General features: G+C 45.7%; 1 protein-coding gene across 3 annotated transcripts in view; it reads left to right on the top strand.

Moving 5' to 3' along the window:
- Nucleotides 1–426: 426 nt before the first annotated feature.
- snx7 (sorting nexin 7) overlaps nucleotides 427–18,670 on the top strand; it is a 21,369-nt gene continuing 3,125 nt past the window's right edge. Inside the window, exons 1-9 of one of the 3 annotated variants that reach the window (XM_031583691.2) lie at nucleotides 427–648; nucleotides 2,569–2,766; nucleotides 3,358–3,468; nucleotides 4,243–4,407; nucleotides 5,841–6,039; nucleotides 6,944–7,143; nucleotides 7,676–7,762; nucleotides 9,135–9,236; nucleotides 13,442–13,594. In XM_031583691.2, the coding sequence (XP_031439551.1) occupies nucleotides 526–648; nucleotides 2,569–2,766; nucleotides 3,358–3,468; nucleotides 4,243–4,407; nucleotides 5,841–6,039; nucleotides 6,944–7,143; nucleotides 7,676–7,762; nucleotides 9,135–9,236; nucleotides 13,442–13,594 (1,338 nt within the window). In that variant the 5' untranslated portion in view covers nucleotides 427–525. Of the gene's footprint in view, nucleotides 649–856; nucleotides 1,159–2,568; nucleotides 2,767–3,357; nucleotides 3,469–4,242; nucleotides 4,408–5,840; nucleotides 6,040–6,943; nucleotides 7,144–7,675; nucleotides 7,763–9,134; nucleotides 9,237–13,441; nucleotides 13,595–18,670 lie in introns of those variants that run through there. The other 2 variants (XM_031583692.2, XM_012815113.2) reach the window with 2 other exon arrangements.

Below are 18,670 nucleotides of genomic sequence, written 5' to 3'. Positions count from 1 at the left end.
TAAGAGGAGGTAGGGTGGTGGTAACTTCAGGAACATATCATCCTTTTATTTCTAGAATTTGCCACATCCTGACATATTACGTGTAGCCTGGTTATTTTTGACAAACCATTAGACCACTCCAAAGTAAGCCTTAATGGACATCTGAAGCGGGGGTAGTTTTCTATTTGAGTCATTTTATAGGGCTGGGTAATAACCAATCGGCCTATGCAGTTGGCCTTATATAATGTAAAATATTTAAGCACAATAACGAGAGAACCGAATTTGATATTGTACATTGAAAACTTCCAGGCAGCTAAGCCATTGTCTCTGCCATAGGCCTATTAGCATGTCTCACATTTTTCCTTTTCACCGCAGCCTCTGATCTCATCTGCCATGTCGTTCCCCGCCCCGGCTCCTCTTTCCTCACCATACTTCCGTTAATGCGCAGTAACGTTCATTCACTCCAGCCTTTCTAAAAGTTGAGGAGTTTTCACAATTCGTTGGTAAAGTTCATGAGCTGACTGGTTGAAAAAAATAAAGGGAGTCATGAGTGGGAATGTCGCCGATTCAGCTATCTCTCCGACTTCCCCAACTCAAACAATTCCGGCAGATCTTTCAGGACAAATGTTAGAGCTAGATGAAGACGATGATTTGGAAGTTTTCAGCAAGGTAATTTTTTAAGAAGGCTAGATTTCAATGAAAAGAGTAAAAACAAAGTGGGTTTGCTGTGGGATGAGTGACTAGCATAAAACTGCTACGTGGATTCGGGCAGCGCCTGTTTTCAGTGAATGGGCAGTTTTCACTTGTCACTGCTCCGAGATGAAACTCAGTAGCATGTTAAATTAAAAAGTTATACTGATTTCGTAAATGGGTATTCGACCCGTGGCATGAAGTTGCTATATTGTAGATGTTCATTAAGCGACAGCGCATCATCTACCGGAGGGTTCTTCGCGTTGTTTCATCGCTCGTTAACGTTATTAAATTACCTGTAGTGTAGCAGCGTCAGAGGAACTTCCTAGCTAACTAATGTTATAAATCAAAGGTCAGCTATCAGGTGATGTTATGTTGCTCCCAACTTCTCTGGCAGTGGTACACTACAGACAAGCTTTAACAGCATACTCAAATAGCCTACAAAACTACAATTAATCAACATAATATCGCAGTTCTTTTTGCTTGATGGTGAGTAAACACTTGTTCTGTCATCGTCACTATCTAACTGAACTTGAAAAATAGTTTCCTGTTATCCAATTTAACTGTGATCCTCCTGCTCTCAAAGGATCACTGCCCGGATTGACACGGATTGCCCTTCAGTTAGCTCACTATTTTAAGTTATTTCACTTTTTTGAAGTAAAAGGGTCTTTTGTCCTCATCATGGAATGTTAGTTACTGGGTGCTCATTTAGCCAGCTAACCCATTTCTTACCGAGGCTCAATGTAATGTCATTAGACCAACCTGGCTGTTTCCACGCAATACGGGGAACTAATTTGAGTTCTTGTTTGATCCTTCCGCTTCTCATTTCTTTGAACGGTGTAGTAAGAGATTCGTTTCTGCGGACAGTGGTCCTAGTTTGTTATGACAGGCAGCTTTCATGCAATGGCAGCCATAAAAGCTGCCTCAGAGCAAGGGAGCATCAGTGGAGGCAGCCATGCCATATGCAAACATTCGTCAGGTGTGAGTATAATGGGAAAAACATTGCGTGAATCCAGTGCAGGTCGTGTAAAGCAAGTCATATCTAGACTAAGTGTTTGCTCACATATGAAAATGATGTATTCCTTAAGTTTTGTAACCGCCAATCTCTCAGGTCTTCAGGGCAGAGATTCAGAATGCCCAAACTTCTTTAAACACCTGCACCATTTGTAAGTCATGTGGGATATGGAGTGTCTGATAAATTAAGTAAAATGTTTCTCTTTACAAAATTGCACCGTCACATCAGGTTGTTCACATCACTCTTTACACAGTCAAATCCTTTCTGGTTTAGGCTTGTATTTTTTTTATTTCCTACAAAAGCAAGCAGGCCATTGCCGTAACGATTGTATAAGGTGTTAATTAGCGCCACCAGAATGGCCAATATGTTCTCACTTCCTGTTTAGTAGATTTAATTTCTTATTCTAGGCTTGTTACAGGTCAAAGTAATTAATTTGCATACGCAGATACAGTTGTACGCTTCACAATTCACAGATAGCATTTGCCTCATCTGTTGCCATCAGATCCTGCCTTAGGGGTTAGGGTTTTTAGTAGTTCTGTGTGTTGTCTGTCAGAGTGTGACGTGGTACACAAGGGATTCATTTATTCGGAGATGGTTGGGTTGGTGCTGGTTTGTTTCATGCCGGTGCATCATTATCTCACACCTCAGTGACCTTCATCTTACAATCGCTCCTTTCTCCTGGTTTTATTACAAATATTCCAGATAAGTCTGATTTATTTTCAACCCCTGTTGTTATCGCAAGCCAGCTTCATGTTGGGATCACTGATGACCTTCCATATTCAAGCCAGTTGCCCTGATTGTTTGATTGTTTGCACTCTGTGTGTGTGTGTGTGTGTGTGTGTGTGTGTGTGTGTGTGTGTGTGTGTGTGTGTGTGTGTGTTTAGGACACAACAAACACGGATGGAGGCTCTTTCAATGCCTCCATGCAGACATCGCCTGGGTCCATGATCAACCAGTACAAGTTTGATGAGGAAGATGAGGAACAGGAGCCAGGCGCCAAAGACATCTTCATCACAGTGGACGACCCAGAGAGCCATGTCACTACCATTGAAACATTTATTACTTACCGGGTTCTCACCAAGGTAGGTCTCAACCAAAGGATAAGCCCTGATACAGTTAAGAAGATAAATAGGTTTGTTGCATGCCCAGTATGTATGCAATCATATATGATATGTAATTATATTGTCTGAATCATAGTGATATGCAAATACATAAGCAATTAACAGATATGCCACATATAGCACATCCCATAATTTCGTACTTTAGTATAAGAAAACATATAGGTCACCATGGGGCCATGAAATAAGAAATGATGTGTAAGTCACACACATCCTCTGAGCTTACACATGTACCATGCGGTCATTCCAGTATCATGCTGTCTTGCCATATTACATTGAGCTAAGAAGTTTCCAACTAGGTCTGGGTAAAGCAACCAAAAACTCAATTGATGCAACTGACAGTATTTTGGGCCAGGGACACACATTACAGCAAATCACAAGCAGCTGTTGTTGAGCTAGAAATAGACAAGTGAAACAAGCATATTTTATTGATATTTGTTTTGCTGAGAATTGCACAACTAATCTGAAAATAGTGTTGTGTAGATTTAATAAGTGGATGAACTGGATGTGTGAGTGATCCTGCTGTTACACGTTGTCTGCTCCTGTACTGACTAGACCACTCGCGGCGAGTTTGACTCCTCGGAGTATGAGGTGCGTCGGCGCTACCAGGACTTCCTGTGGCTGAGGGGGCGTCTGGAGGAGGCCCACCCCACTCTGATTGTGCACGTAAGTGGGATCGTAACAGACTCTTGACATCAGCCGCTCAGTCATCAGCGCAGACGAGACACACTCAGACTCTCACTCTTTGTGCCTTTCTGTCATCATGCAGAAAGCGGATAGAAATTACCTGAAATTGCATGTTTTTCCCTAGAACAATGAGGTATATTCATTGCATGACGACAAACCATCAGGTTGGGGATACTACACAGTGTCTCACAGAACCGGCCAGCCTTTTTTTTCATACCAGTTAGTTCATAGCCCTGATAACAATGACTTTTGCACAATCCTTTTTGCTGTACTGTTGAGTCCTGAGGTGTGCATTTTGTTCCGTTTGCCGAGCTGCAAAGCTCTTCAAAAACTGATATTGACATTAATACAATTTGAATCTTATTTTCATGGCATGTCAGCAATATAGAAAAAGTGGCTAACATTTCAATTCAACAGGATAAGCTTGATGAATTGGACAGGGTATAGTCAACAGATCTGGACTTTGAAAATGAATGTGGCAAGTTCTCCTTAAATAACTTGCACAATCCACTTTAGACTAAATCTTTTTGTTTAGTCCAAAAGGTTCTTGAATGGATTCCACTATGCCAAACTGAAACCTTTTTTCTACTTTTACATAATTCAGCAGTAATCTTGTATGCCCAGACAGGAAGAGTATGAAGGCAGGTTTCTTCTTCTTCTTGCATGTTGGATTTCCAGCACATTATTGCATCTTTTCACCGCCATCTGCTGTCATGTGACTTATTAGAAGGAGCTCTCGTCTGTTCCCTCCAGCCCTTACCCGAGAAGTTTGTTATGAAGGGGATGGTGGAGAGGTTCAACGACGACTTCATCGAGACACGCCGGAGAGCCCTCCACCGCTTCCTCGACCGCGTGGCCGACCACCCCATCCTCTCCTGCAATGAAGACTTCAGGGTCTTCCTCAGTGCCCAGGCCTGGGTGAGTGTCCACCCCCATGTAGCCTCTGTTGTATCATAAGCGTACACACACACATCCAATGTCATCTGATACACGCACGCACGCGCGCACGCACACACACACACACACACACACACACACACACACACTTTGTGATCAGACCCTACACACACACACACACACACACACACATTGTCATCCAACACACACACACACACACACACACACACACACACACACACACACACACACACACACACACACACAGAAAAATACAAATCTGATTACTGTTCAAGGTCTGGGCCTCCTGATTGCATGCATGCAGTCACCTTGCTTTGCATTGTGGTTACTCAAACATGCTCTCAATTACAGCCTGTAAGAGGATTAGCGCTATAACGAACTCCACTGACACTTTGCCGCCGCCCCCCTGCTGAGCTCACAGCTGCGCCCCCCTGTGCTGTAAGATTAGCACCGAAAGGCACCCCCATATATTCTCTCCCTTCTTTTCACCCCCTCCGCTCTCGGTTTAGTTGAAATAACAGCCGATTGTTTGGAGGAGACGGCACACTGTAGCAAAGGTTAATGAGGCCCGAAGAGACGCAGATGAGGCTGCTCTGGACGCCTCGTCTTCATCTGAACCATAGCCTACAGTTGCTTATAAGACAAGAGGATGCATTAAACATTAAATCATTAAACAGATAGCTCATTGTACTGCAGATTATGTCAGGCTAGTTATAAGTAGCTGCTGGGGTAGACAGTGTGATCAGGTAGCGTGGGATGAATGGAGACTGTTTGCCCTGCAAACATTCCACAGATTCTAGGCATGTGTGGTAAGAAACTGTGAACTTTTTGTAGCATGTGTGTGTTTCCCTGAATCAATAACTATGCCGTATTCACCCGGTAACTTTGTGTCTGTCCTGTATGGTCTTCCCAATGTCAAGGACATGGGTTGAATTTCCCAGGAGCATATCATGCACAAAAGTATGCACAATGACATTGTTCTGCAAGATGATTTGGGTAAGAGTTTGCCTGCAAAATAAGGTAGCAGGCAAAGTCTGTCAATTCAAAGTAGCTTCTGCTGAGCAGACTCATGTTGTCAGCTTAATATTGATGGGATGGCTGAAACTCTTTTCTGTATAATGACAGCAAGTAATAATGACGAATGCGTACCTGTTGGATGTCATCATAGCATCATCACAGCATACATCAAGAACCTTTCTCTATTACCTTTTGCTTTGTGAAAGACATCAGAGGATCACATGCACAAGGACAAAACTGCAAAAGGGTGCAGTTGTAACTTATGAATGCATCCAAAGTGCATATTGAACATAAAGCCCAACTTTCTAGATAACCCATATTGTTTTTTATACTCAGGTGTCATAAATGTTTATCACTGGGATAAAATGTCTGGGATGAAACTGATGTAAAAATGTCCTGACTTCTTTTTCTTGCAGGAGCTGACGTCCCATAAGAAGCAGGGCCCAGGCTTCCTCACTCGGATGGGGGAGACGGTGCGAGCGGTGGCGGCCTCGGTGCGAGGGGTGAAAAACCGACCCGAGGAGTTTAACTCCATCCAGGAGTACGTGGAGGCCTTCAGCCAGAAGATGACCTCTCTGGACAGAATCACTCAGAGGATAACTAAAGAGGAAAAGGGTACGCAAAATGGTCAAACTAGAACCTATTCAGTAACATTAAAACATTCAGGGCAGACATTTAGAAGTCTGCATGGGTTTAGATGAAAATTCAACAAGGGCCGATTACAGAGAGGATGTTTCTCAAAAACTGTCAGTCATTCTCAAATTGTCAGTCACCTCACCCTCCCCCGGTACTTCAGTGAAGCTGTCAGGTTTGTGAACTGACCGTTCTCTTTCAGGGTCAAGATGCTAATGTTCTATTCACACTTGCTTGAAAACAGTTTGGCAACAAATCTTTGTGCAGTAGCCTTTGTAGTGAATTGAATGATCTTTGACCTTGTCCCCAGATATTACCCTTTATGTTGGCTGGCTAATCATGCCTCATAGCAAAGTAATGCTTCTTCATGCCCATAAAGCACTCTACTTTGAATAATGCTGAATGTATAAAAACTGTGCCAGTCTGTTGTCTAAATATAGTTTCCTCTGTTTCTGATGATCATATCTTGGTTGGTTGGATGGTTCATTTTCCATATGACGAATGTAGAATTCCTCTTGGCTAGTAGTGTGAAATGCCTTTTTTTTTTTTTTTTTTTAAGTTCTATATTTAAAAAAAATTAAATAATAAAAATAATTTAAGGCACAAACTGTGAGCTGGCCGCCAAACGCAGCACCGTTGTCTCCCAAGAAGTCTTAATAATCCCTGAAAGGAATTATTTCTATATCCCAAATGTATCGGAGACTCAGTCAAATTGTGATGAAAAACCAAGTCCAGGTTTTATTCTTTCAATGGTGCTTAGAATAATAACACTAAAATGACCAGTAGGTCAGATATATTGAATTATTGCCTATGAAATATATATTTATTAAACTAATTATCAAATGTCGGTCCCTTCATCCCTTGTGCTGAATGATGCCCTGTGCAGAGTACCTGGAGGAGCTGAAGGAGTACGCCCCCACCTACACGCTCTGGTCGGGCTCGGAAGAGGAGCTGGCCGAGCCGCTGAAGGGCATGGCCAACTCGCTGGACAGGTGTTACCAGGAGACGGAGGAACAAGGGCGCCAGCTCTCAGACTGCCTGGCCCCAGCGCTGCATGAGTACGTGCTGTGTTCTGAGACGTTAAAGGTACAGCACCCCTTACAAGGCCCTCACCCTTTCAAACATAAACAAACAGGTGTTCTGTGAGGTTTTTTTTTTCCCCATTCTTGCTTATTGTATTGTAATTGTATTTTATTCATTAGATTTTTGTAGCATATTCATTGTATATATCATTATATATTTTATGCCGTATATATTGCCAGCTTGTTCATTACCCCCTCCGGTAAGTTTCAAGCACTCAAAGAAATCAATGAAAACCAACTCTCTCATGTACTTCAGTTTTCATCTTGTGAAAAATTATAAAGTTGTAAGCAAGTGCTCCAGAGGTCCAAGTCATTCCTTCTCTAAAAATCATTGGTAATGTGTATTTTGACAAACAAGGCAATATCAATTTGTCTAACATCTCAAGGCCCCATTCCAAAGATTCCAGAGTGAAAATCAATATACTGAAATCAATATCCCGGATATAATTTTTATTGCCTCCTTATGGAGACGAGTTTTGTGGCGTGCCCTTCCCAAATCGATCAGCACTTTATTAGTATTTTGTTTGGTCTACTAGGCCGTGCTGAGAAGGCGAGACAACATCCAGGCTGAGCTGGAAGCAAAGAACGAGGCGCTAGCCACCAAGAGGGCGGATCGTGACGCGGTAAGCACACTATTGACTCGTGCATCGAGGTGGAGTTTAACGGTTGGTGTGCAATTTTCCGAAAGATGATTAGCGGCAAAGCCTAGCACGGCGCCCGCACCCGCTCTCATTTCGGAGCGACCTGCTTTTAAGCCATGGGAGAGCCCCGGTGATATTGAATGAGTAGGCCTGCAACCGAGATTACTCCGGAATGCCTCAGAGAGCCAGGGAATAGTGCTGCATGCCCTCTTACTCTGGCGTAAACTCACGAGTCCACGTGACATGTTTGTGTCATCAAGATGTGTCCCGGGTTCCTCCAGCTTAGCAGTGACCTTTTTTCTCTGGTTTTTAATTGCGAAATCGATGTGGGGGAGGGGGAGGGGGGGTGTCCTGTTAGCCACCAAAGATCATCGAACCTCGAGTGTACTTAGCAGCTAAATTGCTTTATTGAACTCTGCTTTTGAAGAGCGCGAGGAGATGTACCTGTTAATTTCCCATGATGCACTTTTACAACACCTGCACAGAAGGTAAGCGGCTCCCCCAAGGCTTTCTGCGTTGGAAAATACTTTTTTATTTTTCCAGCGCAGTTCTTACAACCGAGGGCCCGAGGCTTGTTAGTGCAGCAGGAAATGTCAGACCGCTGCATTTGTTGCTATTCTCAGTAGGTGTCCTGATCAATACGCTTTCCAGTCTGAGATATTGATAGAGGCTGATGTTTAAACAGACTATTTGCACGGCACTGTCAAAGCTGCATCACAGAGTCCTTCAAACCAAATCTCCTGAGTATTCCTTTCTCTTCCTTTGCTGTGGTATGCTGTGATGTCAGCATTTAAATGGATAATACAGTTAGCAGGCAGTTAGTCAGAACAGTGGCAGTCTTTTACCACATGCCTCACCGTTACAGGGAATGAATGGGCTCTTTCACACCGGAGAACAGAGGGACTCGTACAGGGCTGCTTGTTGTTTCTGTAATTGTAGCAATAAAATAAAACACATTAGTTAGCACACACAGCAACACAAGCACTGTGTACGAGCCACCTTCATTCTTGCACTCAGTTATTGCTTGGAGGCCTAATAGTACTCTAAGGTCTTTGGGTGAAAAAAGGAGTCTTGTGACCTACAGAAATAGATAGAAATAGAAATGACCTACGAGAATCAATAGATACAGTAATGGGTTGAAGAAAGCCACATGAGATGAATATGTGACTGTTAATAAATATGTTCAATTTAACTGGGTTGATACTAAATTCAGCTGAATCAAACCGGAGCTGAAGAAACTCAAACTGAGGTGAAAGACTTGACCCATTTTATAATGACATTGAATTGACATTGAATATGAGTTGAAAGTTATTGACTGAACTGAACTGAACCGATGTGACCTGCACCACTGAAGGAACCCAGAGAGCGAGGCGTCGTGTGGCAGAGCCTGCTTGGCAAAAACCCAGAGGAGGCCAGGCAGCTGAAGCAGCAGAGGCTGGCCGGGGAGATTGACGAGGTATCGAAGCGCCCCCTCTGCATGAGGCCTCTGTCCCACCTACGGCTCCCTCACCTTTGCAGTTGTTTTCATTACTAGTCTGAGCTGGTAACATTTTAAATGTATTTTCATGTTATTTGGCTATAGACCTGTACAGTCGTACATTTACATATACACTTAGCTGTGCTCAGGTCTACTCACCTTTAGTTCACTTCCTGGTTGAGCAGGGTATATGATCTTGTTCTGTGGCTGCATACTTAAGCAAATATCACTGTACAAATGTAAATAGTGGACTTTTGCCAGGATTATGTGAAGTATGTGGAACCTACCCCAACATAACATTTCTACCCCCTATTGGTTGAAGTGTTTACAGACCTGCATAGTCTAATAAGGGGTTAGGACTAGGAAGTTGTGTCATCAAAATAATGTCGGATAAAAACAGAAGTTACATCAGTCTAGAAGAACTAAAATGTTACCAGCTCTGCCAGCGAAGCTAACCCATCAGCCAGGTTTGTCTGTCCATGTGTGGTTTCTCACCGACTCTGTGACGTCAGCTGTGTGTGTCTGGAGCGTGGCCAAGCTGCCGTGGTCTCTCTCTGCCAGGGTTTCTCAGTCCTCCCAAGGCACCACTGCACAACATGTGCTCCAGCTAACCCTAACCCTGCCCTGCCACAGCTCACCCCACCCGTCCCTGCTGGGTGCACCTGGTGGAGCTAGTCAGGGACGGTATGAAGACATGATTACTCCAATCAGATGTGTGCAGATGCAGGGGAGGGGGGTGAAGATTGTGCAGAGGGAGCGCCCCTGGAAGCAGGATTGAGAAACTCTGGTCTGGACGATGACCTTGACCAGGGCTGAGGAACCTCATTATGTAAAGGGCCAGTATGGTTGCAGTGTTCAGTCCAACCCTGGAGCACATGTGATACAGAGACACAGTCAGGACCATGATTTAGTATGTCAAATAATTCAGGTGTGCTATTGTTTGGCTGACTTCCAAACCTGTAACCATGCCTGTCCTTTGGCAGGTAAGATCTCCCAGCCCTGGTCTAGATGCTTCTAACTCCTATTAGGCTATCGATGGGCTCTCACCTTTTGTTAACAGCTTTGGCTTGTTTTAGTGGATGAGTAAGGTGAAATATTGTCTGTGTGAGTGCATGGATTTGCTCAACTGATCAGTCGCAATAGAGGATATTGCTGCTTTACGCTCTATTGGGGAAATGAGGTCAAATGGGTGAAATTTGACTCCTGCTTCTTGACTAGAGACTCTGTTCTGTATGTCTATCATCACCTGATCATCTCTTCTCAAACCCTAACAGTTACAGAGACATCTAAAGTTTACCTCATAAATCAGGCAAATGTGTAATTTTGAGTCGCTCAACAGATGAGAGAAAAAAAATGCTTTTAATATCTTTCATGTAGAAGCATAATGGAACTAAGATGTTGCTAAAAATCAACACGGTAGCGGTAGCATCCGGCTGCAGGTGCACCTGTAGAGGGGGCAGCCAACCCAGCAGTGGGGCTGTCAGTGGGGCTGCTGCTGCTGTGGTGGATGAGCAGGAATTTGTGCCATTGTTTGTGATGATGAGAGCCAGGTGCTCTCGTTCCCTTTTTTTTTACCCTCCTAGAACAATTGCTAGTCAGAAAGAAAACTGCACGGGTGATTTTAGTTTTTCTTGAAGTAGTCACTGAATACAAAGCCATAGCCACACGGTGAAATTTCCAAGTGTGTGGTGGTTAGTTTTCCCAAAGAAGTGTCCTTGTAGACCTTTGAATTTAGAATCTTCAGGTCTCAACTGAAATTCCACTTGGGAGTGCCTGACAGAAATTTTTACTAAATGTGGCGAGCACAAAATGGCTGAAATGCATGATGTACAAGTTTAAACTTCATCTTTTGGGTACAGCCCCATTTTGTAATGCTCTTTGCGGTCGCAGTGGTGTTTTTGAGCTTTTTAGAGCTACGCAAATCTTGCCTATGCCACTCCGAATTGGCTCCTGTCATTTAGCCATGGGATCATGAGACCAGAAAAGATCAGTTTTCCGAGTTTCTCCACAGCATGTGACGCTGATTTTATCACTCAGGTTTTTCTAATGTAGTAACTTATTGGCATGTAGTGCCAAGCCAACACATCCACCTAGCTGCACAGACATAGCAAAGCAGAGGCCAAAGCATACCATTTGTGACCAGAGCCCATTTTGGGATCGAGATCAGGAAGTAAACGCTATCCTGTATGGAATTTGTTTTCATATAAACAAATCCAGGAGCTTATTTATGGTCTCTAGCTGTAAATGTCTCTTGTAGCTTTGACCAGTGTATGGCAGTATTGCACAGGGCATTGTAGGTTTCCCAGTTTCTCACCATTTCTTTGTGTGTCCAGTTCTCACTGTATAAAGAATTCCCTCGATGGGGTGTTTGTAATCTCTGGTGTGTGCAAACAGTAATTATACATGCCTCGTCAGAATTGGATGTCACCAACTGTGGTTTGTATCGACAACTTCTAATCAGCCCGCCTTTGATTCGAAGGAGCAAGGACATCCAGTCATGCCAACTGTAACTCAGAAGTCGGTTTAATCTTGTCCTTTGGGTGGTAATTGGTGCATGTGTTTCCTTGATGTGAGCATTTTTGTGTGTGTGTGTGTGTGTTTGTTTGGAAGCGTGTGTGTGTGTGTGTGTGTGTGTGTGTGTGTGTGTGTGTGTGTGTGTGTACGTGTACTAATGACTTCAAAAACCAATCGCTGTAACTAATGAACTGTCCTGCTTTTCACCGGGGACGTCGGCACAGGGGGACAGTAAGTGATCGCCATGGCAATACTTCCTCCACTGAGCTCTGACCCTTGGTTCCGCCACTGCTTCCCGAGGTGGCCTGGACGTTAACCAGCACACTAATAACACACACACACGCACACACATAGCTTTTCTTTTTCCCCCTCACTCTCCTACGATCAACAAATGAAGGCTCACCACTTTTCCTGTCTCTTTTGTTTCCATCACACAGACACACGGATACACACACAGTTCACCTTTTCCATGTTGTTCCATCTGAGTGCGCTTGCCTAATTCATTGTGTAGTCTCTTGGGTCAAGTAACTATCCTGTACATTCTCCTTTTGGTCTGTGACAGTGGCAGAGAAGTGTGTGTGCGTGTGCGTGTGAGCGTGCGTTTGTGTGTGTTGATTCAAGTGCAAAGGACTTTCAAGAAATGCCTTATTAGACACATGTCAACGTTTGTGAGCAGACAGAAAGACTGCTCAAACTGCCCACCACTGCTGTGTGTGTGTGTGCGTGTGTGTGTGTGTCCTGTGGAATCACCTTGATGAGTTGTCCTGGCCGATGTGCTACAGAGACCAGAAGCTGGCAGGGAGGAGCATTTCAGTGGCATAAATGTCACGGCGCTCACTCCTCACAGGATGCCAGCCCGCCTGGCAGCAAATCTTTACCTCTGTTCGTTCCCCCCTCTCCACCACATGTATGGATCAACTTTCAGAAGGGGAATGTGTCTGTGTGTGTGTGTGTGTGTGTGTGTACGTACGTGTATGTGTGTGTGTACACACTTTTAAACTAAAGGCCTAACCCAAGTAGGTCAAGTCTGCCGCGCTTCTCTCAATCATCAAAAAACAGCCGAGACACCCTAATTAGCGGCAGCCACGAGCTTTGCCAACGACCAAATTGTCTTAATTAATGGCCTCCATTAATCAGTTCATTATGGCACATTACATTTACTCCACTTCCCAGCCCTCACAGTCAGGAACGAGGCCTTAGATTTAGAACAACATGGCACTTGTCGGGGGGGTTGCAGGAGAGACTCGGCTGGGAAGTCTGGGATATTCGGGGAGGAAGTAGTGGAGTTATGTGCCCAAGGTTTTTTGGGAAGGGAAATAGAGCTTTGAGGGACTAACATCTTCTTCCTGTTGGCCCAATTAGTTAGTGTTTGTTTCATCAGTAACTGCTAAAGAGCAGTTTGCAGCCACGTGTCCAGTGTGCATTCATGTGTGCTTTGTAGGAATTGTGTTTGTGTGTGTCAGATTAGCAAGAGTGTGTGTGTGTGTGTGTGTGTGTGTGTGTGTGTGTGTGTATAATGGGGGGGGGGGGTTGTTTGACTGGGAGTTTTGGGTGTGTTACTGCTTTGAAGAAGGTGTGTGTGTGTGTGTGTGTGTGTGTGTGTGTGTGTGCGCATTTGCACCTGCTCTGTGAATGTCTTGATTGATGATCGTGTGTGTGTGTGTACTAAGCTGAAGGAGGAGATCGATAAGATGGAGGACCGGGTGGAGTGGGCCAACAACGCTCTGAAGGGCGACTGGGGCCGCTGGCAGAGGAGCATGAGGAGCGACCTGAAGGAGGCCTTCCTCAGCACGGCGCAGAAGAACGTGGACTACTACGAGAAGGTGAGGCCCACTTGCCTCCCAGCACCACAGCCCACCTCACCCACACCCACACTCCACCTCACCCACACCCACACTCCACCTCACCCACACTCCACCTCACCAACAGCCCACCCCACCCACACTCCACTCCACCTCACCCACTCTCCACCTCACCCACACTCCACCTCACCTCACCCACACTCCACCTCACCTCACCCACACTCCACCTCACCTCACCCACACTCCACCTCACCTCACCCACACTCCACCTCACCCACACCCCACCTCACCCACACCCCACCTCACCCACAGCCCACCTCACCCACAGCCAGGCTGGAAGGAGGAAAGGACACATATCAATCACTCTGATTATTCTGGGATGCGCTAAGATGCATGCTCCTTCTGGCTGTATTTGTACTCCTACAAAATAGTATGAACAACTTGATTGTAGGGTAACTGACACTAATGGATAGAGTTCTCTGTGTGAGTGCCCTTCTTAGCTCAGACTGGGACAAGGCTGGAGTGATGAAGATAACAAGAAGAGGAGAAAAGGGAAAAATACTGATTTGTATGCACAGACCAACAAGGTTGAGATGTACACATATATGTACACATATCCCTGAGTAGGTTTCTCCCATGTTAATGTTCAGTTGAGTTCAGTATAGCCCCGTCTAGTTCTCAATTACTGTGCTTTTAGGCAGGTATGCTCAAGTTTTAATTATGTTGGTTTTAATAGCAGTAAGGTCTGGTTTGTGGAAAATATTGAGGAGTGACGCTTGCACTGTGGCTGTCGATTGTGCGTGCAGTTTTTTTGTTCTTCCAGCAGAGAGCAGCACTGCCTCATTTTCACTCCTGCCGCCGCTCACTGCAAGGAACAGCCCTTTCGGCTGAAAAAAGCCCTCTGGCTGAAATCTCCAGCCTAGGAATGAGTGGGGGTGAGTGCAGACACCCAGAAAGAGAAAGACTTCTGTGTGCCATTTTGAAGCACATTGTTTAATTTCTTTCTCTTTTCCCCTCCTTCTCCCCTTCCACTCTGAGAGAGAATCCGTTCCTTCTGTCTGGAATTGGATGCGTGGCTTACCCCACTCCACCCCACAATCTCAGGCTAAGCACACAGACTAGCCTGTGGGAGCCCTCGAGCGGTGGCACAGACATATCAGGAAAGGTCTTGGAGGCTCTCCAGATCACTGTCTGCGATGCCATCTCCAGGAGGCCCCTCCGAGGCACACCTTCCACTTTTCTTTTCTCTCCTTTTTTTTTTGTCTGTTCCTTCCTTTGTGTTCCACTGGAGAAATAAATGCCCATAATCAACAGCAGAGCAAACACTTCACATTCTGCTTGTGGCTCTCGCTCCCGTTTTGGCCCAGGAGGGGATCGGTTTGAAAGCCTGGCCTTGAGGGCAAAGATGTGAGATATTAAAGGAATGACAAGTGTGCTTTCTAATGGCTGCCGCTTGCAAATCCCCCGTGCCCACAGCCCCTGCTGCTGCAGACTGGAGACTGGAGCCTCGGTTTTGGCCTTGTTGGTTGCTGACAGGAGCTCGCCCCCGAGGCACTCCCATCAGTTGTACACATTCAGGGAAATAAGGGGAGGAGGGGGTCATGGAGGCAAAATAAAACAACAGCGATTAGGCCAACTAATTAAATCCAGATGTTCTAAACGAGATGGCTCCGGGTCAGTCGTTAATTTTTATTTAGTTTTTTTGGTAGTGTTCTTGTCTAAATGATTGGTATCAGCACAAAATGCCATTCCTCACGCAAGCGTGGTGTTGTACACACTTCAAGCTGCACGCTTGGTTCATAATACAGTGACTCTGGGAGGGTGTGAGTGATAGGCGCTTGCCACTGTGATTTTCTAATTTAGAACTCAAGTGATACAATTCCACAATTCATGGAAATGGGCTGAAGTGTGTGTGTGTGTGTGTGTGTGTGTGTGTGTGTGTGTGTGTGTGTGTGTGTGTGTGTGTGTGTGTGTGTGTGTGTGTGTGTGTGTGTGTGTGTGTGTGTGTGTGTGTGTGTGTGTGTGTGTGTGTGTGTGTGTGTGTGTGTGTGAAGACCTGATAAGGGTGTGCAGTGAGAAGTGCCATTAGCCAGTGCTGATGAGTATGGAGAATGAGGAGCTAGCGCAGCTCAAGCTTTTGTTTTTGATCTCTCTGAAAGGTGTGTTGCCTTGGCAGAGTTGGGCGATGGAGGAAGGAGAGGCGAGGCGTTTGTTTGTGGGGCTTTAAATGATTCATCCACATCAGGGAGAGCTCAATAACACCGGCCCTCAGGGAGAGAGGAGGGTGGAGGTGAGGGTGGTGGCGGAGGGGCTGCAGAGCGGTGACTGTCCGGGTGAGGGGAGCGGCCTCGTCTCAGCCTCTGCTTGAAATGGTGACGGGGAGAGAGAGAGAGAGAGAGAGAGAAAGAGGTGAAAAGAGTGCAAGACAAGGGAAGACATAAACACCATGTTGGGCCCAGTCACATTGCTGAAGCTCAAGGACGTCACATCCTGCCTCAGCACCAGCGTCCAGTCAGGCATGTGATTAGCACTGACGTGTGCGTGCGTGTGCATGTGTTGTATGTAAATTCGTAATCTTAAAAAAGAGATTTTTAATCCCCTTCCAATAGTACATTTGCTCCTCCTTACCGTATAGTTTTGAAGAACATCTGGCATCATTGGCAGGTTTGTTATCACTGTAGACTCACAGTACTGACTAACGGAGCAGATCACATCACACACATCCGAGTACTTGAGAGCACACACTCCACCACCAGTGCACACACTTAATCCATCCCTATTTTCCATCTTGTCTTTCAACATCGGCATTTAGCACGTCACCTTGTCACCTGGGGGGTGTGTGTTATTTCGACTTCCTGATTTGCACGTGGCCGTTGCCATAGTGCACGTTTCTGCCGCTAATGACTCGAGGTCGAGGCCGCAGATTGCACTTTGTTGCCGTTGATTATCTTATGTCTTACAGTCGGGAGTCAGTCGCCCCCTCAAGTGTTTGAGATCATCGCGAAAGCTCCTATAAATATGTGCTAACACTGCGGGGAAGTGAGAGGGGAAAAATAGAAGCCTTAGCCTAACCCCAGTGCTCTGGAACGTGGGCGACAGACGCAGTCTGTTTTTAGCCGGCGCAATCTCATGCATTTGCATGGCACACAGCAGCTGTATGCAAGCGCACAGGATGGCAAGTTAAGAGAGAGAGAGAGAGAGGAATCGCCATGGAGACGCCATAGCAACAGGGATGTTGCTCAAGGATGGAGAAAGACATGGAGCCTTCCACTAAACATGCACTTTGATCTGACTCAAGCTGCTAAATGCATGGCATTTGGACATCCTTGGTCACAGGCCCACAAATGAAGTAGGAGCCCATGGCTAATGGGACCCTCTGCCCAATATTAATTTTGCTGCTAGAGAATGTGTGTTTGAGTAGTTTTGGAGTAGGATCAGTAGACATATTAGTGCATTGGTACCTGGGTTCTATCAGCTACCGGTGCCAAATGAGCCCTCTGGAATCTCTCCATTAGTGAGAGGGGTAATTGTGGTATTGGCAGATCTTAACAAATTGAAACGACACCACTGCAGCCATGCAGGTTTGTGGTTAGCAGTTCAGTTTTCCATTCTGTAGGCTCCCTCTCCAAACTACGAATAGGATCAAACATGTACTGGCTCACCTTGGGCCATCCCGTGTTGTTTTTGAAAAGTGAACGAGGATGAGGGAGATGCAGAAAGAGGAAGGGCGAGCAAACAAGCTGGAAGGATACGGAGAGGAAGATGAAGAGAGGAGGAGAGACAGCGATGCCCGTCCAGCGTCCCTCCCCCGATTAGGTGTGTTTACCTGCTCTGTGGCTTGAGCAGCTGGAACAGGAGCACGCTCGGCTGCCTAACGGACACACACACACACACACACACACACACACAGACGCCCTATCCACACCTCAGCCTTAATGAGCCTCATAATTACGGCTGAGGCGTCCTAGCCACTCGCACTCCTTGTCAAACTCAGTGGGACAAACACTCACATAAACAGGCGCACACACACACACACACACACACACACACACACACACACACACACACACACAGACATAAACAAGCATATCCTACGACATGAACAGGTCCCCAACACATACCCACCACACAATGGTGCAGACATGGACACAGACATGAATTCTCACACACACACACACACACACACACACTCACTCAGACATAAACACACATATTCTCAGACATAAACATGCCCACAACACATACCCACCACACAATGACACACACACACACACACACACACTCAAATGCTCAGGCACCCACAAACGCTCATTCATAAACACTCTCGCATGTACACTAATCCTCAGACAAACCCAGAGGCATTCGTCCATCACACACACACACTCATAATTGAATAACACTTTCACTCACCCGCTCTCTCTCACACACACACACACACACACACCCCTGTCTGCTGAGAAGGTATTGACATTTTCACACTAACGGCAATGAGCTGCAGCCTCGTCTGATGGCCGACCAGTGGATTAATCAGCCCTGTTGCATCAATGCACCACATATCTCTCTCTCTTTCTCTTTCTCTTTCTCTTTCTCTTTCTCTTTCTCTTTCTCCAGTGCTTAAACTGCAGACCTGAGGTAATGGTGAAGGACTCCCATACTCCACTCCTGTTAGTGGCACTGAAGGCCAGAACTGGCCCAGTTGGGGGTAAAATATTGAGATGATTTTGTGCAGGCCGGTAAGAACCGATGAGGCGTAGCTGTCAGATAGCTGGAGTCGGTGTGTGTGAATATTGACGTAAGGGTTCGGTGATTCACACCTCCCTTTTCGGTATTGATTCAGAGCACATCTCGGCCAGCGCTTTCCTTCATATCTTTCTTTTGCTCTCTCTCTCTCTCTCTCTCTCCCCCTCTGTCTGTGTCCTTTTCATTCTCCAGCTGCCTGCTAATGAAGCAAAGTGATATCAGAGACCAACACACCCCATCTCTCTCTCTCTCTCTCTCTCGCACACGCGCACACACACACACACACACACACACACACACACACTGCCAAAGCCTTGTCCTCTCTCTGATGTCTCGTCCCAGTATGAGTGATTCAGC

The sequence above is a fragment of the Clupea harengus genome, chromosome 17 (assembly GCF_900700415.2).
Source record: "Clupea harengus chromosome 17, Ch_v2.0.2, whole genome shotgun sequence".
Lineage (NCBI taxonomy): Eukaryota > Metazoa > Chordata > Actinopteri > Clupeiformes > Clupeidae > Clupea > Clupea harengus.
The sequence above is the reverse complement of the archived record's forward strand: the minus strand, read 5'-3'. Positions and strand labels throughout refer to the sequence as shown.